The sequence below is a fragment of the Otolemur garnettii genome, unplaced genomic scaffold (assembly GCF_000181295.1).
Source record: "Otolemur garnettii isolate 467f Iridium unplaced genomic scaffold, OtoGar3 scaffold00233, whole genome shotgun sequence".
NCBI classification, from domain to species: Eukaryota; Metazoa; Chordata; class Mammalia; order Primates; family Galagidae; genus Otolemur; species Otolemur garnettii.
In genome coordinates, this window is record NW_003852628.1 from 431,495 (window position 1) to 447,575 (window position 16,081).

The 16,081-nt window shown below is 41.6% G+C and overlaps 1 protein-coding gene across 1 annotated transcript in view; it reads left to right on the forward strand.

Moving 5' to 3' along the window:
- LOC100944476 (cytochrome P450 2G1-like) overlaps positions 1–16,081 on the forward strand; it is a 26,342-nt gene that overhangs the window by 7,717 nt on the left and 2,544 nt on the right. Inside the window, exons 2-8 of the mRNA XM_023508245.1 lie at positions 7,756–7,979; positions 8,533–8,695; positions 10,587–10,736; positions 12,922–13,082; positions 13,593–13,769; positions 14,873–15,014; positions 15,198–15,237. Coding sequence (XP_023364013.1) covers positions 7,800–7,979; positions 8,533–8,695; positions 10,587–10,736; positions 12,922–13,082; positions 13,593–13,769; positions 14,873–15,014; positions 15,198–15,237 — 1,013 coding nt within the window. The 5' untranslated portion in view covers positions 7,756–7,799. The remainder of the gene's footprint in view (positions 1–7,755; positions 7,980–8,532; positions 8,696–10,586; positions 10,737–12,921; positions 13,083–13,592; positions 13,770–14,872; positions 15,015–15,197; positions 15,238–16,081) is intronic.

Genomic DNA, 16,081 nt, shown 5'->3' on the forward strand with positions numbered 1-16,081 from the left:
CCCAGGAGTTGGAGGTTGCTGTGAGCTGTAATGCCATGGCACTCTACCCAGGGGGACAGCTTGAGGCTCTGTCTCAAAAAAAAAAAAAAAAATAAGAAACTGGCCCACCTGTATTAGATTCCAGCCTTGTGTGCAATGCCAGCTCAAAGAATGAGACATAGCTGTATAACTAAACTGATCTGTTAACAGGACTAAGAGAGTGGCCAAAGGATATAGAATTATATATAGTAGTCAGATATGCTCCAGTCTGGTTTCCTTCCTGCTTCTTAGCCCTGAGATAATATATAAGGTTTAAAATATTTTAATTACAAAGGGGACACTGGAAAAAAAAAGTTCAAAATATTTACCCCAAAGTACATGGCTCTAACATATTTTTGGATGACTGTCCCAAACATAACATTATAAGAGCTTGCTGAGAATACTTGTTCCAGTCTACAGACTATATGCCAAAAGAAGTGTGATTAGAGATTTGTCTCAGACTCTAAGACTGATGGGAAAGAAACTGCAAAAGCCTTAAGGCTCAACAAAGATGACCTAGTAGCTACACTGGAGGGAATCTGTGTAGTATTAAATACTATCTGTGTGTCTATATAGATACCTCAGGAGAAATTAGAACCTGAATAAAAATTTCCCAGTAAGTGGTATGGCTACAACATGGCCCCACAAGTGGCCCCACATTTAACTGACTTTCATGACTATACACTTGAATTAGCCCACATAACAAAATTCCAAAACTGCAGATGTTGGCATGGATGTGGAGAGAAGGGAACACTTCTGTACTGCTGGTGGGAATGCAAACTAATAGTCACTTTCTGGAAAGAAGTTTGGAGAACACTTAGGGAACTAAAAGTAGACCTGCCGTTCGATCCTGTAATTACTCTACTAGATATATGCCCAGTTGACCAAAAATCATTTTACAACAAAAGCATTTGCATAAGAATGTTTTTTGCAGCCTAATTCATAATTTGTGGAACCTTTTATAAGGAATCTCAGGTTAGACTTGAAAGTCTCTCCTGAGCCCAGCCTCTCTAATGGCTTCATCTGTACCATTAGATACTTGTATGCACTCGGTGAATTCCTCTTCTTTTGAGGCCCCAAGGCAAATTATGATTCCAAGACCTCTCCGAAAATGACATTCTTTACCCATCACAGATCAGGAAATGTTATTGATGATGTATCTGGCCAATTTTTCCAACAGGCTTTTCATTGGCTTCATAAAGTCAACCTTAATTCCTTAATTCAATCTGGGCACTTCTTAAAATATCATTCCAGTCAAAGCCTTGGTAAAATAACCTGTATCTTTTATTGTGTCCTATAGGAGAAAACAGATTCTTATTGAATTTAGGCAAATAACTATGTTGTCAGCAATTAAGAATATTTACAAATGGTTTTCAATTTCCGAAGAAATAAGGGGAAAAAAAATAAATGTTTCAAGTTTTACATATAAGTACATACATTGCTGAAAGCTATAAATAGCACAAAAGATGAAAAAGGGTTTTCTTGACTTCTAGAAAAGAGTACACAGAAAGAATCAGCAATGTTTTAAATTAAAGTCGTAACAAATTACTTCAGTTCTGTGTAATTAATTTCTATTGTTTCAGCTTTCTTTTCCTTCCTTCCTTCCTTTCTTTCTTTCGACAGAGTCTCACTATGTCGCCCTTGGTAGAGTGCTGTGGCATCACAACTCACAGCAACCGCTAACTCTTGGGCTTAACCAATTCTCTTGTCTCAGCCTCCCAAGAAGCTAGGGCTACAGGCACCTGCCACAATGCCTGGCTACTTTTTTTTGTTGTGGATGCAGTTGTCACTGTTTAGCAGGCCCAGGCCAGGTTTGAACCCACCTGCCTTTGTGTATGTGGGCAGCACCCTAACTGCTAAGCTACGGGCACCAAGCCTGTTTTAGTTTTCTTTTTTTTTTTTTTTTTTGAGACGGAGCCTCAAGCTATCCCCCTGGGTAGAGTGCTATGGCATCACAGCTCACAGCAACCTCCAACTCCTGGGCTCAAGTGAGTCTCCTGCCTCAGCCTCCCAAGTAGCTGGGACTACAGCACCCGCCACAACGCCTGGCCATTTTTTGGTTGCAGCCATCATTGTTGTTTGGTGGGCCCGGGCTGGATTTGAACCCGCCACCTTAGGTGTATGTGGCTGGCGCCTTAGCTGCTTGAGCCACAGGCGCCGAACCTGTTTTAGTTTTCTGATTAAAGTCCTGGAAGTTTGCTTTTAGACCAATAGTACCTCATCTCCAAAGTTATCAGAAATTTGTATTCAATAGAACCTTTAACCTTTCTGTGATTTTTCTTGCATAATCTTTGGACTTAGCCCGTTATAAAAAACACTTTCTGGCTCGGCGCCTATAGCTCAACCGGCTAATGCGCCAGCCACGTACACCTAAGGTGGCGGGTTCGAATCCCCAGCCCAGACCTGCCAAAAACAACAATGACGGCTGCAACCAAAAAATAGCCGGGCGTTGTGGCGGGCGCCTGTGGTCCCAGCTACTTGGGAGGCTGAGGCAGGAGACTCGCTTGAGCCCAGGAGTTGGAGGTTGCTGTGAGCTGTAATGCCACGGCACTCTACCCAGGGAGACAGCTTGAGGCTCTGTCTCAAAAAAAAAAAAAACAAAAAAAAAACACTTTCTGAGATAGATCAAAAAAGTATTACTGATAACATACACTAAGACAGACTAGTATTTTATAACATTAGAATATAAATATATATACACAAACATAATCTACAGAAAATTAACCACCATTTCACATTTGACAATATTTCCTATACAGTTTGAACACAGCGAATAAGCCTTATATGTCTTTCTCAGACATTCAGTGGTCTTAATATTTTAAAACACTGAATTTAGAGTTTTGATTTTGGAAGGTTTGCCAAATATCAAAAGCTTAAAACATTTATTCAAATATGATCACAGGCCAAAAGATTTTAAAGTCAATATTATTAACTGGATCACATGTAAATTCTTTCACAAATTTCCTTTTATGAGTTCTATTCAACCCGTACAGATAATCTACAAACATGCTAAACTTTCTGTTTGGTCCTGCCTTTCACTTTTCTTAAATAATCAGTCATTGTGCTTCAGGACAAAATTCACCACATGTGATCCTTTCTTACATGTGCTATTTTCCTTTCTGTTTAATCTTTCTTAACTGCCTAAACCCCACTTTTCACAAAACAGGATCACAGTTTACCATAAAGTTAATCATTCAGTTGGCCAGACTGATAATTAGCAGATATAAATGGCAAAAATCTTTTTTCGCATCACAGCTCACAGCAGCCTCCAGCTTTTAGCTTAGTTGATTCTCTTGTCTCAGCCTCCCGAGTAGCTGAGAGGCACCCACTACAATGCCCAGCTGTTTTTTGGTTATAGTTGTCATTGTTTGGTGGGCCCAGGCTGGATTTGAACCCGCCAGCTCCGGTGTATGTGGCTGGCGCCTTACCCACTTGAACTACAGGCGCCAAGCTGTAAAAACCTTATTCTTTGATAAAGACTCAATTTCCCAAACAATCTAAACAGTGGAAGTATTATACTTTACAAATAACTCAGACATTTTATGAAAAATAACACGACTTTAAGGTTTTAAGTTGCTGAAAAATGTTTTGAAACCACAACATAGACATCATTTCTGATACCTTTTCCTTGTCCTCCTACGTCTCACATGGCCACGTGGCTTCAAAGATGGGGGCAGAGAGGGCGGTGCCTGTGGCTCAAAGGAGTAGGGTGCTGGCCCTATATGCCAGAAGTGGTGGGTTTGAACCCAGCCCCAGCCACCAAAAAAAAAAGATAGGTGCAGAGGACAGGACTTATCTGTGTCCTTCATTCATTTACCAGGTACAGAGTTCAAGGCAGAAAGCAGGAAGACTGGAGTGTTCAGTTTCTCTCAGAATAGCCAGGGGGTAAAGTTGGGGCAGGGAAGGGTCCATGTGGGATAGACTGTGCCTTGTAGCTGCTTTCCTAGGCAAGGAGAAAATGTTCGTAGGTCTTACCACAGCCGCCTGCCTATCTGACACAGAATTCAGAATTTTACAAAATCAAGAACATAAGCTCACAGTCAAATCAGCAAAATTTAGAAATATTACACAAGTGGCAGTTGCATAATCTTTAAACATCTGAACTTCAATAACAGGTTTAAAACTATTTTTATTTATCAAAGGATACCAAAATCACCTGAACAAAAAGGCATTTGAGTTCTTTTCTGTTTTCCTGATAAATACTTGATGTAAGCGCTTACTTTTTCTTTTTTTTTTTAAAGCCAATTAATTGAGCTCTTTTGTATGTTTCGATAGTGAAGCATCACAGGCACATGACAAATACAGACACAAAAACAGGCATACAGATAGAAGCAGAATTTATATTTGCTGGCTTTTAAACATACATTTTTATTCAACATATTAATTTTTTAATTACCTAATTTATTTATCTTAGCAATTTAACTAAGTTTTAGTTATCATTTGAAGTTATTTTTCTGTTAACCATTTTATACCTTATAAATTAGATATAGAAATATAGTTTCAATTACTGCTTTTAAACTCATAAATCCTTCCAAGAAAAAGAACAAACATAAATATTTTAACCAGACTTGTATTTTAAACAGTATAGCATCATTATAATAATTCAAGGATCCATTCAAAGGCTACTTTTCTCTAGAGTCAAGATGATAGATATCTTGGCCTGGCCAGGTTACAGTGAAATTTCATTGCTTTTTAGTTATAGGTGGGTACCCATACTGACACCAAGCAGACAGACTACACATCAATGGGCTGTCATTTGGGATTGAGACATAATCTTCCATAATACACACCAGATACAGAAACACCAAAATTCTCAAGAACTAAAGCAGATCTGAAGAGAACTAAATTTCTCAGCGCACAACCAGAATAAACCAAGTAGACCTTAGTAATTAGCAATGGCAGGTGCATGAGAGGAGAGCCCCAAGGCTCCCAGGAGAAATCTCCCTGCAGTGCTGCTAGAAGGCCTGCCTGTTCAGGTGACAGTGAGGGTTCCCAGGCAGAACTTACACAGCACCAACTGGGGAAGTCTAGGGATTCCTTCATCATTTTTAGAAATACTACCGGATGAAGAGGGTCTGGCTGCCTGCCATTAGCAGCCAATATGTAGAGATGTGGGTAGGTCCACCAAACTGTCAGAAGGCCAGGATTCTGGAAAACGGTGAGAGTAGCCTATCCAAGACTGTTCTGTTCTACAATTTCCAAAGTTACAGTTGTAAACATTTAAATTCAAAGTGGAGATCATGTTAACCCTTAAGTAATAATCAGCAGAAACCATGACCCATAGAAAACAATAATCAATATAACCCATGACCTAAAACAACATTTCAATCAAAAGTCAATTTCCTAAATCAATCCACCTAAACTACTCAAGATAGGCATCTTTAGGTTGGGAGCTTAATTCATAAAACAGTAAGAATGGGAGACAGGAGGTGAAGGTCAGAAAGGACTTAAACTGACCAGACCAGCTTTGTCAAATGGGAGACAGGAAGTGAATCAGGTCAGGAAGGACTTAAACCAGTGGTTCTCAACCTTCCTAACGCAGTGACACTTTAATACAGTTCCTCATGTCGTGGTGACCCCCAACCATAATATAATTTTCATTGCTACTTCATAACTGTAATTTTGCTACTGTTATGAATTGTAATGTAAATATATGATATGTAGGAGACCCCCCAGAAAGGTCACGATCCACAGGTTGAGAACTGCTGGCTTAAACTGACCAGACCAGCTGTGTCATGTCTACCCTAGCCTGAAAGACTTCATCTTATTCTCACTTCATGGGCTTTCATTTAGAATTTGGTTCTTGGGACTCTACAAGTTCACTCCTGGTTGAGACTGTCAGCAACATCTTTCCACTGGCTGTACCTTTTCACTCTTGATGAAAGCATCCAGGAGAAGGTGAAAGGTCATTCTGTCCCTTCCCCAAGAAGTACTTCCTTTACTAAAGCTGATCACCCACTCCAAGAGGGAAGAATCCACAGAAAACTGAAAACTAGATTTGTAGGGTTTTCTGATTTCTGTGGTGTAAATCTACCATGATGGCTAATTTCAACCAACGTACATGCTGTCACTGAACATGGAGTTGGGAAGAAATGGCAGAACCACATCATACGGTATTTTCACCATACACACACACTGAACATAAATAATCTCAATAGCATACATAGTGGTAAAATGTGAGAAAATAATTAGGAATTGATGGGCTTTGAGTATTTGTTACTTTCTTCCAAAAGCATAATGCATTCAAATTTTAGTTTACATAATTTTCATATAACTACTGAACATTTAATAATCAGCTCTTGAAAAAGCTCCACTATGCCACTGCTCTTCACCTACAAGTTCTGCATTTAGTCTCCCTGAGGCTCCTGTCCTGGAAAGAAGGCAACTTATGGAGGACAATGCCTAGTACTAGAATTTAACACATGCATACTGGTGTGGCCCTCTGAGTGTCAGAGGCATCTTTTGACAGAGGTTGGCATTTTAGTTCATTTGATGTTGCTATAAAGCAATAACTGAGGCTGGGTAACTTATAAAGAAGTGTATTTGGCTCTCAATCTTCAGGCTGTACAGGAAGTATGATGCCAGCATCTGCTTCTGGGAAGGGCTTTAGCTTCTTCCACTCATGGCAAAAGGCAAATGGAGCCAACATGTGCAGAGACCACATGGCAAGAGAGGAAGTAAAGGGGAAGAGAAGGAAGGCACTGGGTTCTTTTTACTAACAAGCACTCAAGCAACTACCAGAGCAAGAGCTCACTCATTAGCTCAGGGAGGGTACCAAGCCACTCATGAGGGATCTGCACCAAGACACAAACATCTCCCATGAGACCTCATCTCAACAACAGGGAATAAATTTTCAACATCAAGTTAGGGGGTACAAGCATCCTAACTATAGCAGGTGGTAAATGGGTAGCTCAGCCACTTCTCCAGGATCAATCACCCCATAATTCAGCACGTAGGGGCCTGCTCCATCTCCAATCAGTGTCTGTGCTGCCCAGTTGTTAAATATATTTATTATCATCACTTGAAAGTTCTAAATCCATACATTTATCCTCTTTCCAAAGAATCTTGCAATGCCTCCCACCTTATAATCTATATTCCATGATGGGATTGGAAGTACCACTGAACTCTGAATTTAAAATGTTCTCAGAAACCCTGGACTAAAAATATTTGAGAAACTCAGAACTAAAATGTTTCTTCTAAAACTTCTTTAAGATCTGACATGCCATAGCTCTTGGCTGACACCCTAACCTAAAGTTTGAGAGTGAGAGAAGTTGCGATGGGTATAAGCACTAGGAAGACTTCTCAATGGACATATAAGATTATGGAATTAAATTACATTGACATCCAGAAAGTGTGGCAAATAACAAAGCATTATTGTTATCGTAAGCCACTAAGTTCTCAGTTGTTTTGTTATGCAGTGTTAGATAACTAAAACACAGGTATTTTAATAGGTACGATAGAGCACAGCTAATTTTTGGTTAAGGAGAGAGAGATCAAGCTTCCCTCTGGAATAACTTTAAGTTGTTAAACACAATAGTCACTTTTCTATATTAAATAAATACACAGGTGGTACTCAGACATCACAAAACAATATACCTTTATTCAGGTGGGAAGATTATAGGTTATATACCATCCTCCAGATAAAGCAGTGTCTTTCCTAATGCATCCATGCCCAGAAAATTTGAATCCTAGGGTGTTCAGGTTTCTGTATAAGCTGATTTCCCAGAACCTATTTAGGCAGGATCCGGCACCCAGATACAACCCTTTGGCCTGTTACCACCATGGAGCTGGGAGGAGCCTTGACCATCTTTCTGGAACTCTGCTTGACTTGTCTGACCATCATTCTTGTCTGGAAACGAATCAACAAGGGGGGAAAGCTTCCCCCAGGTCCCACACCAATACCTTTCCTGGGGAACCTGCTACAAGTTCGCCCTGATGCCACATTTCAGTCTTTCATGAAGGTGAGTCTCCTCTCTTATGGTTGGAAGGAAATAATGCTGGATACACATGCAATCTCATGGCATATCAAAAATAGACTCTTAGAAACACAGACTTGCCAAATCCTAGCATCCTTCAATTCCAGAATTGTAAAATTTGGAAGCAAAAATTCCTAGAGCATTGAAATAAGACTCTCACAATCTAAGGACTGTAAGGACCCTTGACCTCAGGTTGTCTTAGAGCTTTGAGACTTAGTGTCATGAAATTGAAACATTTGAGAAATGTAACATTTCAGGGGGAAGCATGAGTCTTGGAATACCTCTAATCCAGGTTTAATATTTTACAGATGAGGTATCTAAGTCTTTCAGGAAGTGTTAGTGGGTTCTCGCCCAAGATCACAGGACCCAAGATTTCTGTGCCCCTTTCCCAGTAGTAGGATTCCCAAGCCCAGAGGTTAGCTTTATTCATGATTCCCACATTTATATCACTCTGAAGTCTCCATCCCCTAAAACCCTTGATTTGTCTATATTTGGTATTCTGATTAACACCTCCTCTTATGTCTTCCTTCACTCCCAGCTCAGGGAGAAATATGGCCCCGTGTTCACTGTGTACATGGGACTTCGGCCAGTAGTGGTGTTATGTGGACATGAAGTAGTGAAGGAAGCTCTGGTAGACCAAGGAGATGACTTCAGTGGCCGTGGAGGATTGGCTATAACAGAGCGAAATTTCCAAGGTTATGGTAGGTAGCAACAACAACAACAATGAAAATAGAGACGATTATAATGTACTCCTTGTGTTTCAAGTTCTTTGATATTTGCTCTACATGAATTATTGTAGCATCTCCTTTCGGAGAGCTATTAATATTATACTCTATTGTAAATGAAAAGTCTGTGGATAAGAACAGTTAGGTTATGTTACACAGTGGGTGGTGCATCCACTTTATTTGAACCCACACCATCTGTTTCTAGAGTATTTTCTGGGTCACTTCTGTTCTTTCTATTCTTAGATTACTGAGTGATACTCTTTCTGTAGCCCCTAAAACCCTGATAGCCAAAGTTAATTTTTTGAGACAGACTCTCACTCTGTCACCCTTGAGCTGCAGCACAGCTCACAGCAATCTCCAACTCTTGGGCTTAAGCAATTCTCTTGCCTCAGCCTCACAAGTAGCTGGGACTACAGGCATCTGCCACAGTGCCCGGCTATTTTGTTGTTGTTGTTGCAGTTGTCATTGCTGTTTAGCTGGCCCAGGCTGGATTTGAACCCACCAGCCTGGGTGTATGTGCCCTGCGCCCTAGGGGCACCACCCCCGATGTTACTTTTCATCTTCGTAAGCACAAGCACATACCTAACTCATATGTCCCTTACCCCCCCATTAGGTAGATTCATTTGTCCAATACAAGCATCTCTAAATGCCCAGATCCTTCAGTTTTGAGCAGGCTCACTCCATTCTTTCTATCCTTTCATCTCCCTATCCCTGTACCTTTTCTTCCTAATGTTCACTGATATAAAAATTCATTTAAAACTTATTCATTAATTATTCATTTATACAAACATCTTTTATTCTGTTATCTACACATCTATCAATTAACATTCTCTTTCTCTATCCATCATTTCCTCCATCCATTCATTAACCCATACATCCTCCATATGTCTATTCGTAGATATTGACTGAAATTATTTTGAATGATATTTGTGAATAGAAGAAAGAGTTTATGATATGAATGTCTTATGGATGGTTGGATGGATGAAAGACTTCATAGCTGGGTGAAACTTTAATGGATTGATGATTTGAAATAGATAAATAATGGCTGGAAAGAAAGATTTACTTGGCTCAGTGCCTGTGGCTCAAGTGGCTAAGGCGCCAGCCACATACACCTAAGGTGGCAGGTTCAAATCCAGCCTGGGCCTGCCAAACAACAATGATGGCTGCAACTAAAAAATAGCCGGGTGTTGTGGCGGGTGCCTGTGGTCCCAGCTGCTTGTGAGGCTGAGGCAGGAGATTCTCTTGAGCCCAGGAGTTGGAGGTTACTGTGAGCTGTGATGCCACGGCACTCTACCCAGGAGGACAGCTTGAGGCTCTGTCTCAAAAAGAAAGATTTACTTCTAATGTATTAGCATGAGATTGTAATCAATGTATACATTTGGTAATTTTGAAATATTTCTTCCCACATGGTAACTCTTTTTCTTTAGATATATTCATGTAGAAGTGTGAGCTTCTGTGTACACATATGTATATATGTCTAGAGAATCCAAGTTTATTCACAAACATTAGTACCTGATTTTATATTACTCTAGATGCATTCTCTGCTTACCTCCTTCCAGCTTCCATGCATTTATCCATTTACTTATTTATTCATTCATTCAGTTTCATGTCTCCTTCTTGTAAGAAATCCCTTTGATGTCCTCCATCATTCCTAAAGAGATTCCCTTTTCTCCCACCTCAGTCTAGTCTGGTTTGGAGGATCCTGCAGGGATGGAATATTAGTCTCTTCATTGAGCCTGAAGAACTGGGAGGGACTTCCGTAACAATAGTGTCTAGAGGTTTTATAATCTGTCCCCTTCATTATGTAGCACAGAGTTGAACACAGGAAGGGGAGTGCAGGCAGAAGCCTGACACTAAGGTCTTGCAGGTGTAGTTATGGCCAATGGAGATCGATGGAAGATTCTCAGACGCTTCTCTCTGACCATCCTTCGAGACTTTGGGATGGGTAAGCGGAGCATTGAGGAGAGGATCCAGGAAGAGGCCGGCTACCTACTGGAGGAATTGCGGAAGACCAAGGGTAAGGAGGCCACAAGGGGGCAGACGCTAGGTGACTGGTGGTTACAGAAAGCCCAGTCATGAGGAGATGGGCCTTGGTGGGAGAAAGGTCTGGCATGCAAGAAGATAGTAAATATTAAGGATTCACTGTGATTTCTGGTGAGGTTTCATGTTAAAAGTTGACATGGGCCAGGTGGCTCACACCTGTTATCCTGGCACTCTGATAGGCAAAAGTGAGAGGCTCATTTGAGTTCGGGTGTTGGAGATTAGCCTTTACAAGAGTGAGACCCTGTCTCTACTAAAAATAGAAAAATTAGCAGAGCATGGTGGTGTGTCTGTAGTCTCAGTTACTCTGGAGGCTGAGGCAGGGGATACCTTGAGTCTAGGAGTTTGAGGCTGTTGTAAGCTACAATGACACCCTGCACTTGAGCCAAAGAGACAGAGAAAAAATGTTAACATGGAAGACCTGTAGAGACATTTCCAGAAATCTTAATGAAGGGATCTCACAAAGTCTGTGAGCTCCTGATATCATATGCATATTTTATACCCCTTTCTGGGGACAGGATCAAATTGCATTATATTACATAAAGGCACATATAGCAGGTATGATGGCTTACTTCTGTAATCCTAGGACTGTGGGAGGCTGAGATGGAAGAATGATTTGAGCTCAGGAGCTCATGACCAGCCTGAGCAAGAATGAGACCCCGTCTCTATGAAAAAGAGAAAAAATAGGCAGGCATTGTGATGGGCAACTATACTTCCAGTTACTTGGAGACTGAAGCAGAAGGATCACTTGAACCCAAGAGGTTGAGGTTGCTGCGAGCTAGGCTGATGCCATGGTACTAGCTTGCACAAGACAGTAAGACTCTGTCTCAAAAAGCACAAACAAATAGCACAAACACAAGACCAAAACTTAAAAAAGGACATAAAATAAAATTTGCCATTTTTCCCATTTCTAAATGTGCAGTTCAACAATATTGAGTATATTCACATTGCTGTGAAAGAAATCTTTAGAACTTTTCCATCTTGAGAATATGAAGCTTTATAATCATCTCATTTTATTTTATTTATTTTGTTGTTGTTGCAGGTTTTGGCTGGGGCTGGGCTTAAACCCGCCACCCTCGGCATATTAGGCCGATGACCTACTCCTTGAACCACAGGCACCACCCTATCTCATTATATTTTAAAGGAGTCCAGTCCCACCAAGAAAATAAAGCATGGAAACACGATGCCTACAGAGAAAAGAACAGAGGCTGAGAAATATAGAGATAAACAGATCAGAAATAGAAAGAGAGGGACATTTCTCTAAATCAGAGGTCCCTCACCTAAACAGCGTCCATATAAAGGCTTCACATGTCCACATCCCCACAGCAATTTGTTGTGAAACTGTAAATTGGTGAATATGTGTGTTGTTCCAGAGGAATTACCTCCAAATCCTCTGATGTGCCTAGCAGCCTGTTTCACACATGGTGGAGCTAAAGCCTATGGAAGGATTTTCTTTTTTTTTTTTTTTTTTTTTGAGACAGAGCCTCAAGCTGTCCCCCTGGGTAGAGTGCCATGGCATCTCAGCTCACAGCAACCTCCAACTCCTGGGCTCAAGCGAGTCTCCTGCCTCTGCCTCCCAAGTAGCTGGGACCACAGGTGCCCGCCACAACGCCCGGCTATTTTTTGGTTGCAGCCGTCATTGTTGTTTGGCGGGTCCGGGCTGGGGATTCGAACCCGCCACCCTAGGTGTACGTGGCTGGCGCCTTAGCCAGTTGAGCTATAGGCGCCAAGCCTGGAAGGATTTTCTTAATAGCCCAAATGTCAATCAGAGATAGAGCTACACAGAATTCGGGCATTCTTTCATTCTTTTCTTTTTAATTTGTTCTTACCATCACTTCTTTTCACAAATACATGACTCCCCAAAACCAATATACATAAGCAATGAGGACAAAACATAACTATTAAGCTCTGCCAGCATTTCTTGAGTGCTTACTACATGTCAGGCACAGCAGGAAAGCATTTTATGTGGATGATTATAGTGAATGCTTGTGAACGAATAAAGTAGTTTCTAAACCAGTTTGCGGATTGGGAAATCTAGATGCAAAACACAAAAACGAAGTGCCTCACACATGCTATTGAGCAACACAGCTGGACTCAAATCCATGACAGAATGATTCCTCTTCTTCCTAATCAATGCTTCCAACACAATTTCTACCACCCAGGTGCCCCCATCGAACCCACCTTCTTCCTGAGCCGAACCGTCTCCAATGTCATCAGTTCTGTGGTCTTCGGAAGTCGCTTTGACTATGAGGATAAGCAATTCCTGCACCTGCTGCAGCTGATGAATGAGACTTTCACTGAGATGAGCACGCCCTGGACACAGGTGCCACCTAGCCCCCTCTCTACCCACGCCGCCCACAACAGTTGACTAAGCGCCTTCTTATACTCCACTCAATCCTCCCACAACTGTGGGAGGCAAGTACAGTAGTCTCCCTCATCCCCAAGGGATATGTTCCAAAACTCCCAGGGGATGCCTGAAACTCTGGATGGTACCAAATCCTCCACATATTAAGTTTTTCCTAAACATGCCTATCTATGATAAAGTTTGTGAAGTATAATATACTCTAATGAAAGGTACATGAATGTGCTAGTTCTCGCTCTCTCTCCTTTATTGTATATAGTATTTTCAGACCTCAGTTGACTGAGGGTAAAGGAAATGGTGAAAAGTGAAACCACAGTAAGGGGGGAACTAATGCTTATTGGACCAGGTGTCCAAGAAGCAAAAGAGCATCAATCACTTCTTGGACCCAGCACCAGATGTTGAGCCCGGCTGTCTGATTCCACTCAGGCCCTGGTGCTGACCACTGACAAATCCCTTTGCTGGTTCCCACAGCTATACAACACGTACCCTGAAATCATGCAATATTTGCCAGGAAGACATAATCACATGTACCACCTGATAGAGGAGCTCAAGGACTTTGTTGCTTCCAAGGTCAAGATCAACGAAGCATCCCTTGACCCCCAAAACCCACGGGACTTCATTGACTGCTTCCTCATCAAGATGCACCAGGTGCCTCCTCCCCTTCCCGAATCCTTTCCTCTCACCTCCTCCCTCTCTACTGCCTGCACCGTTAAACCCATCTACAAATGTGAGGGAGGAAGAGAACAAGTTATTACTTCAAATAGATTACTTATATCTATAGCTGAATTATAGAAAATGAAAAATTATGAATTCTTATACCTTTAAAATTAACTCAGGCTGAGTGCAGTACCTGATGCCTGTATTCCTAGCACTCTAGGAGGCCAAGATGGATGGATTGGTTGAGCTCAGGAGTTTAAGACCAGCCTGAGCAAGAGTGAGACACTGTCTCTAAAAATAGCCAGGGGTTGTGACAGGGGCCTGTAGTCTCAGGTACCTGGGAGGCTGAGGCAAGAAGATCACTTAAGCCCGAGAGTTTGAGGTTGCTGTGAATTATGGTGCCATGGCATTCTACCAAAAGTGACAAAGTAAGACTCTGTCTCAAAAAGAAATAAATTAAATTAAATTAATATGGAATGCAGACATTTTAGGAAAGTAGAAACTTAAAATTTTACCCTTTCTATTCATATGTGCCATAGCATTACAACTGTAGCCTTTTAGAGTATTAAAATTTGGAAAACCTAGAAGTTTAAAGTCTTTAAACTAAAGAGTTTTAAATTAAAAGTTTAAACGTTTAGAGATGTAGACATTTAGAAACTTAATACATCAGTATCATCAATTCTTAGAGTTATATAAGTTTCTATTTTTATACCATATAGTAGAACTTAAGCATTTGGAATTGCTATTTTTATACCATATAGTAGAACTTAAGCATTTGGAATTGCTATTTTTATACCATATAGTAGAACTTAAGCATTGATCATATACACAAATGTCCCAGACTTTCCAGGCTTCCAAGGCATGCACCGTTCTCCTCCCATTCTCCCCATTGTTCCCCCGACTCCACCACGCGGCCTCTGCCTTGCGGTTCCTCTGTCACACCAGGAACATTGCCGCCTCAGCACCGTTGCCCCACCTGTTGCTTCTCCCACACACTCATAGTTTACCCGTCTATGGGTCCCCACACACAGGGAGAAAATAAGAAAATCGAGACAGAAGAGAGTGATTCTATGTACTATCCCCCTCGCTTTCAGGATAAAAACAATCCCCACACAGAATTCAACCTCAGGAACTTGGTCCTCACCACTCTGAACCTCTTCTCCGCTGGCACAGAGACTGTGAGCTCCACACTCCGCTACGGATTCTTGCTTCTGATGAAGCATCCTGAGGTGGAAGGTGAGTGTCCGCCCCAGACTGCACGTCTGGCACCTCTCACTCTCATCAGAAGGAAGATAGAACTTGAAAACTTAGAATCCCACAGTCTGAGACTCTTCACTCGTTAGATCCTCAGGACCTGGAGTCTCAAAATCTCTAAGTAATGGGCATTATTTCACTGACTGACCTACCAACATCAAACAGAGTCCATCTCCTTCTCAGGTTTGGGTCATGTGTTGGTCAGGTTTGGGACGCCATTTAACGTAATGTCCCACTTGGAGTCTGCATTTCCTTCCCATGGCTGCTGTAACAAATCACCACAGATTCATTATCTCACAGTTCAGAAGTTCAAATAGGCTTTCACTAGGCTGAACCCAGGGAGAAGGTGACGCCTTCCCTCTCTCAGAGCTGCATTCCTTGTACACCTTCGACAGAGGCCATGGCTCCTTCCTCCAGCTTCCAACCTGACTCTGCTTCTGTTGCCACACCTCCTTTGCTAACTCTGATCCTCCTGCCGCTCTCTTATACAGGCACAGATACAGGGCCAACCTGAGTAAACCAGGGTAGGTTCTTCATTTCAAGATCCTTAGTTTAATGTCATCTGCAAAGTCCCTTTTATATATTTGTAACCCTTACAAATGTAATATGCCAGAGTTTAGGAGGCGAGCATTTATGATGGCCATTAGTGAGCCAATCACACTGCCAAAATACAAAGAGAAGCCCACAGATTACAATCGGTCTGCTTGTACAGCTCCACTAGTGAGGAACTCATTAAGGCACAAGGAAAATCACCAACAATAGCCCCTCTTCCCACTGATACCATTCAAGACAAGCCAAAAGGCTTCTCCTGGTACACAAGAGAGACTAGTCGGTTTCCACTCAAACGTTTCTGATCTCACCTCCACTGTCTGACTTTTCTTGTACACTCTAAACAATAAAATATATAGTACATAATTATGTGTGGGGCAGTCACAATTTCTTGCTACTGGACTTCATGTGATGTTTACAACTCCCTCACCTGGTCAGACCATCACACCCAACATGAAGATGAAAAAACAGGTTCACAAAACAGGTGGAGTTCTTTGCCC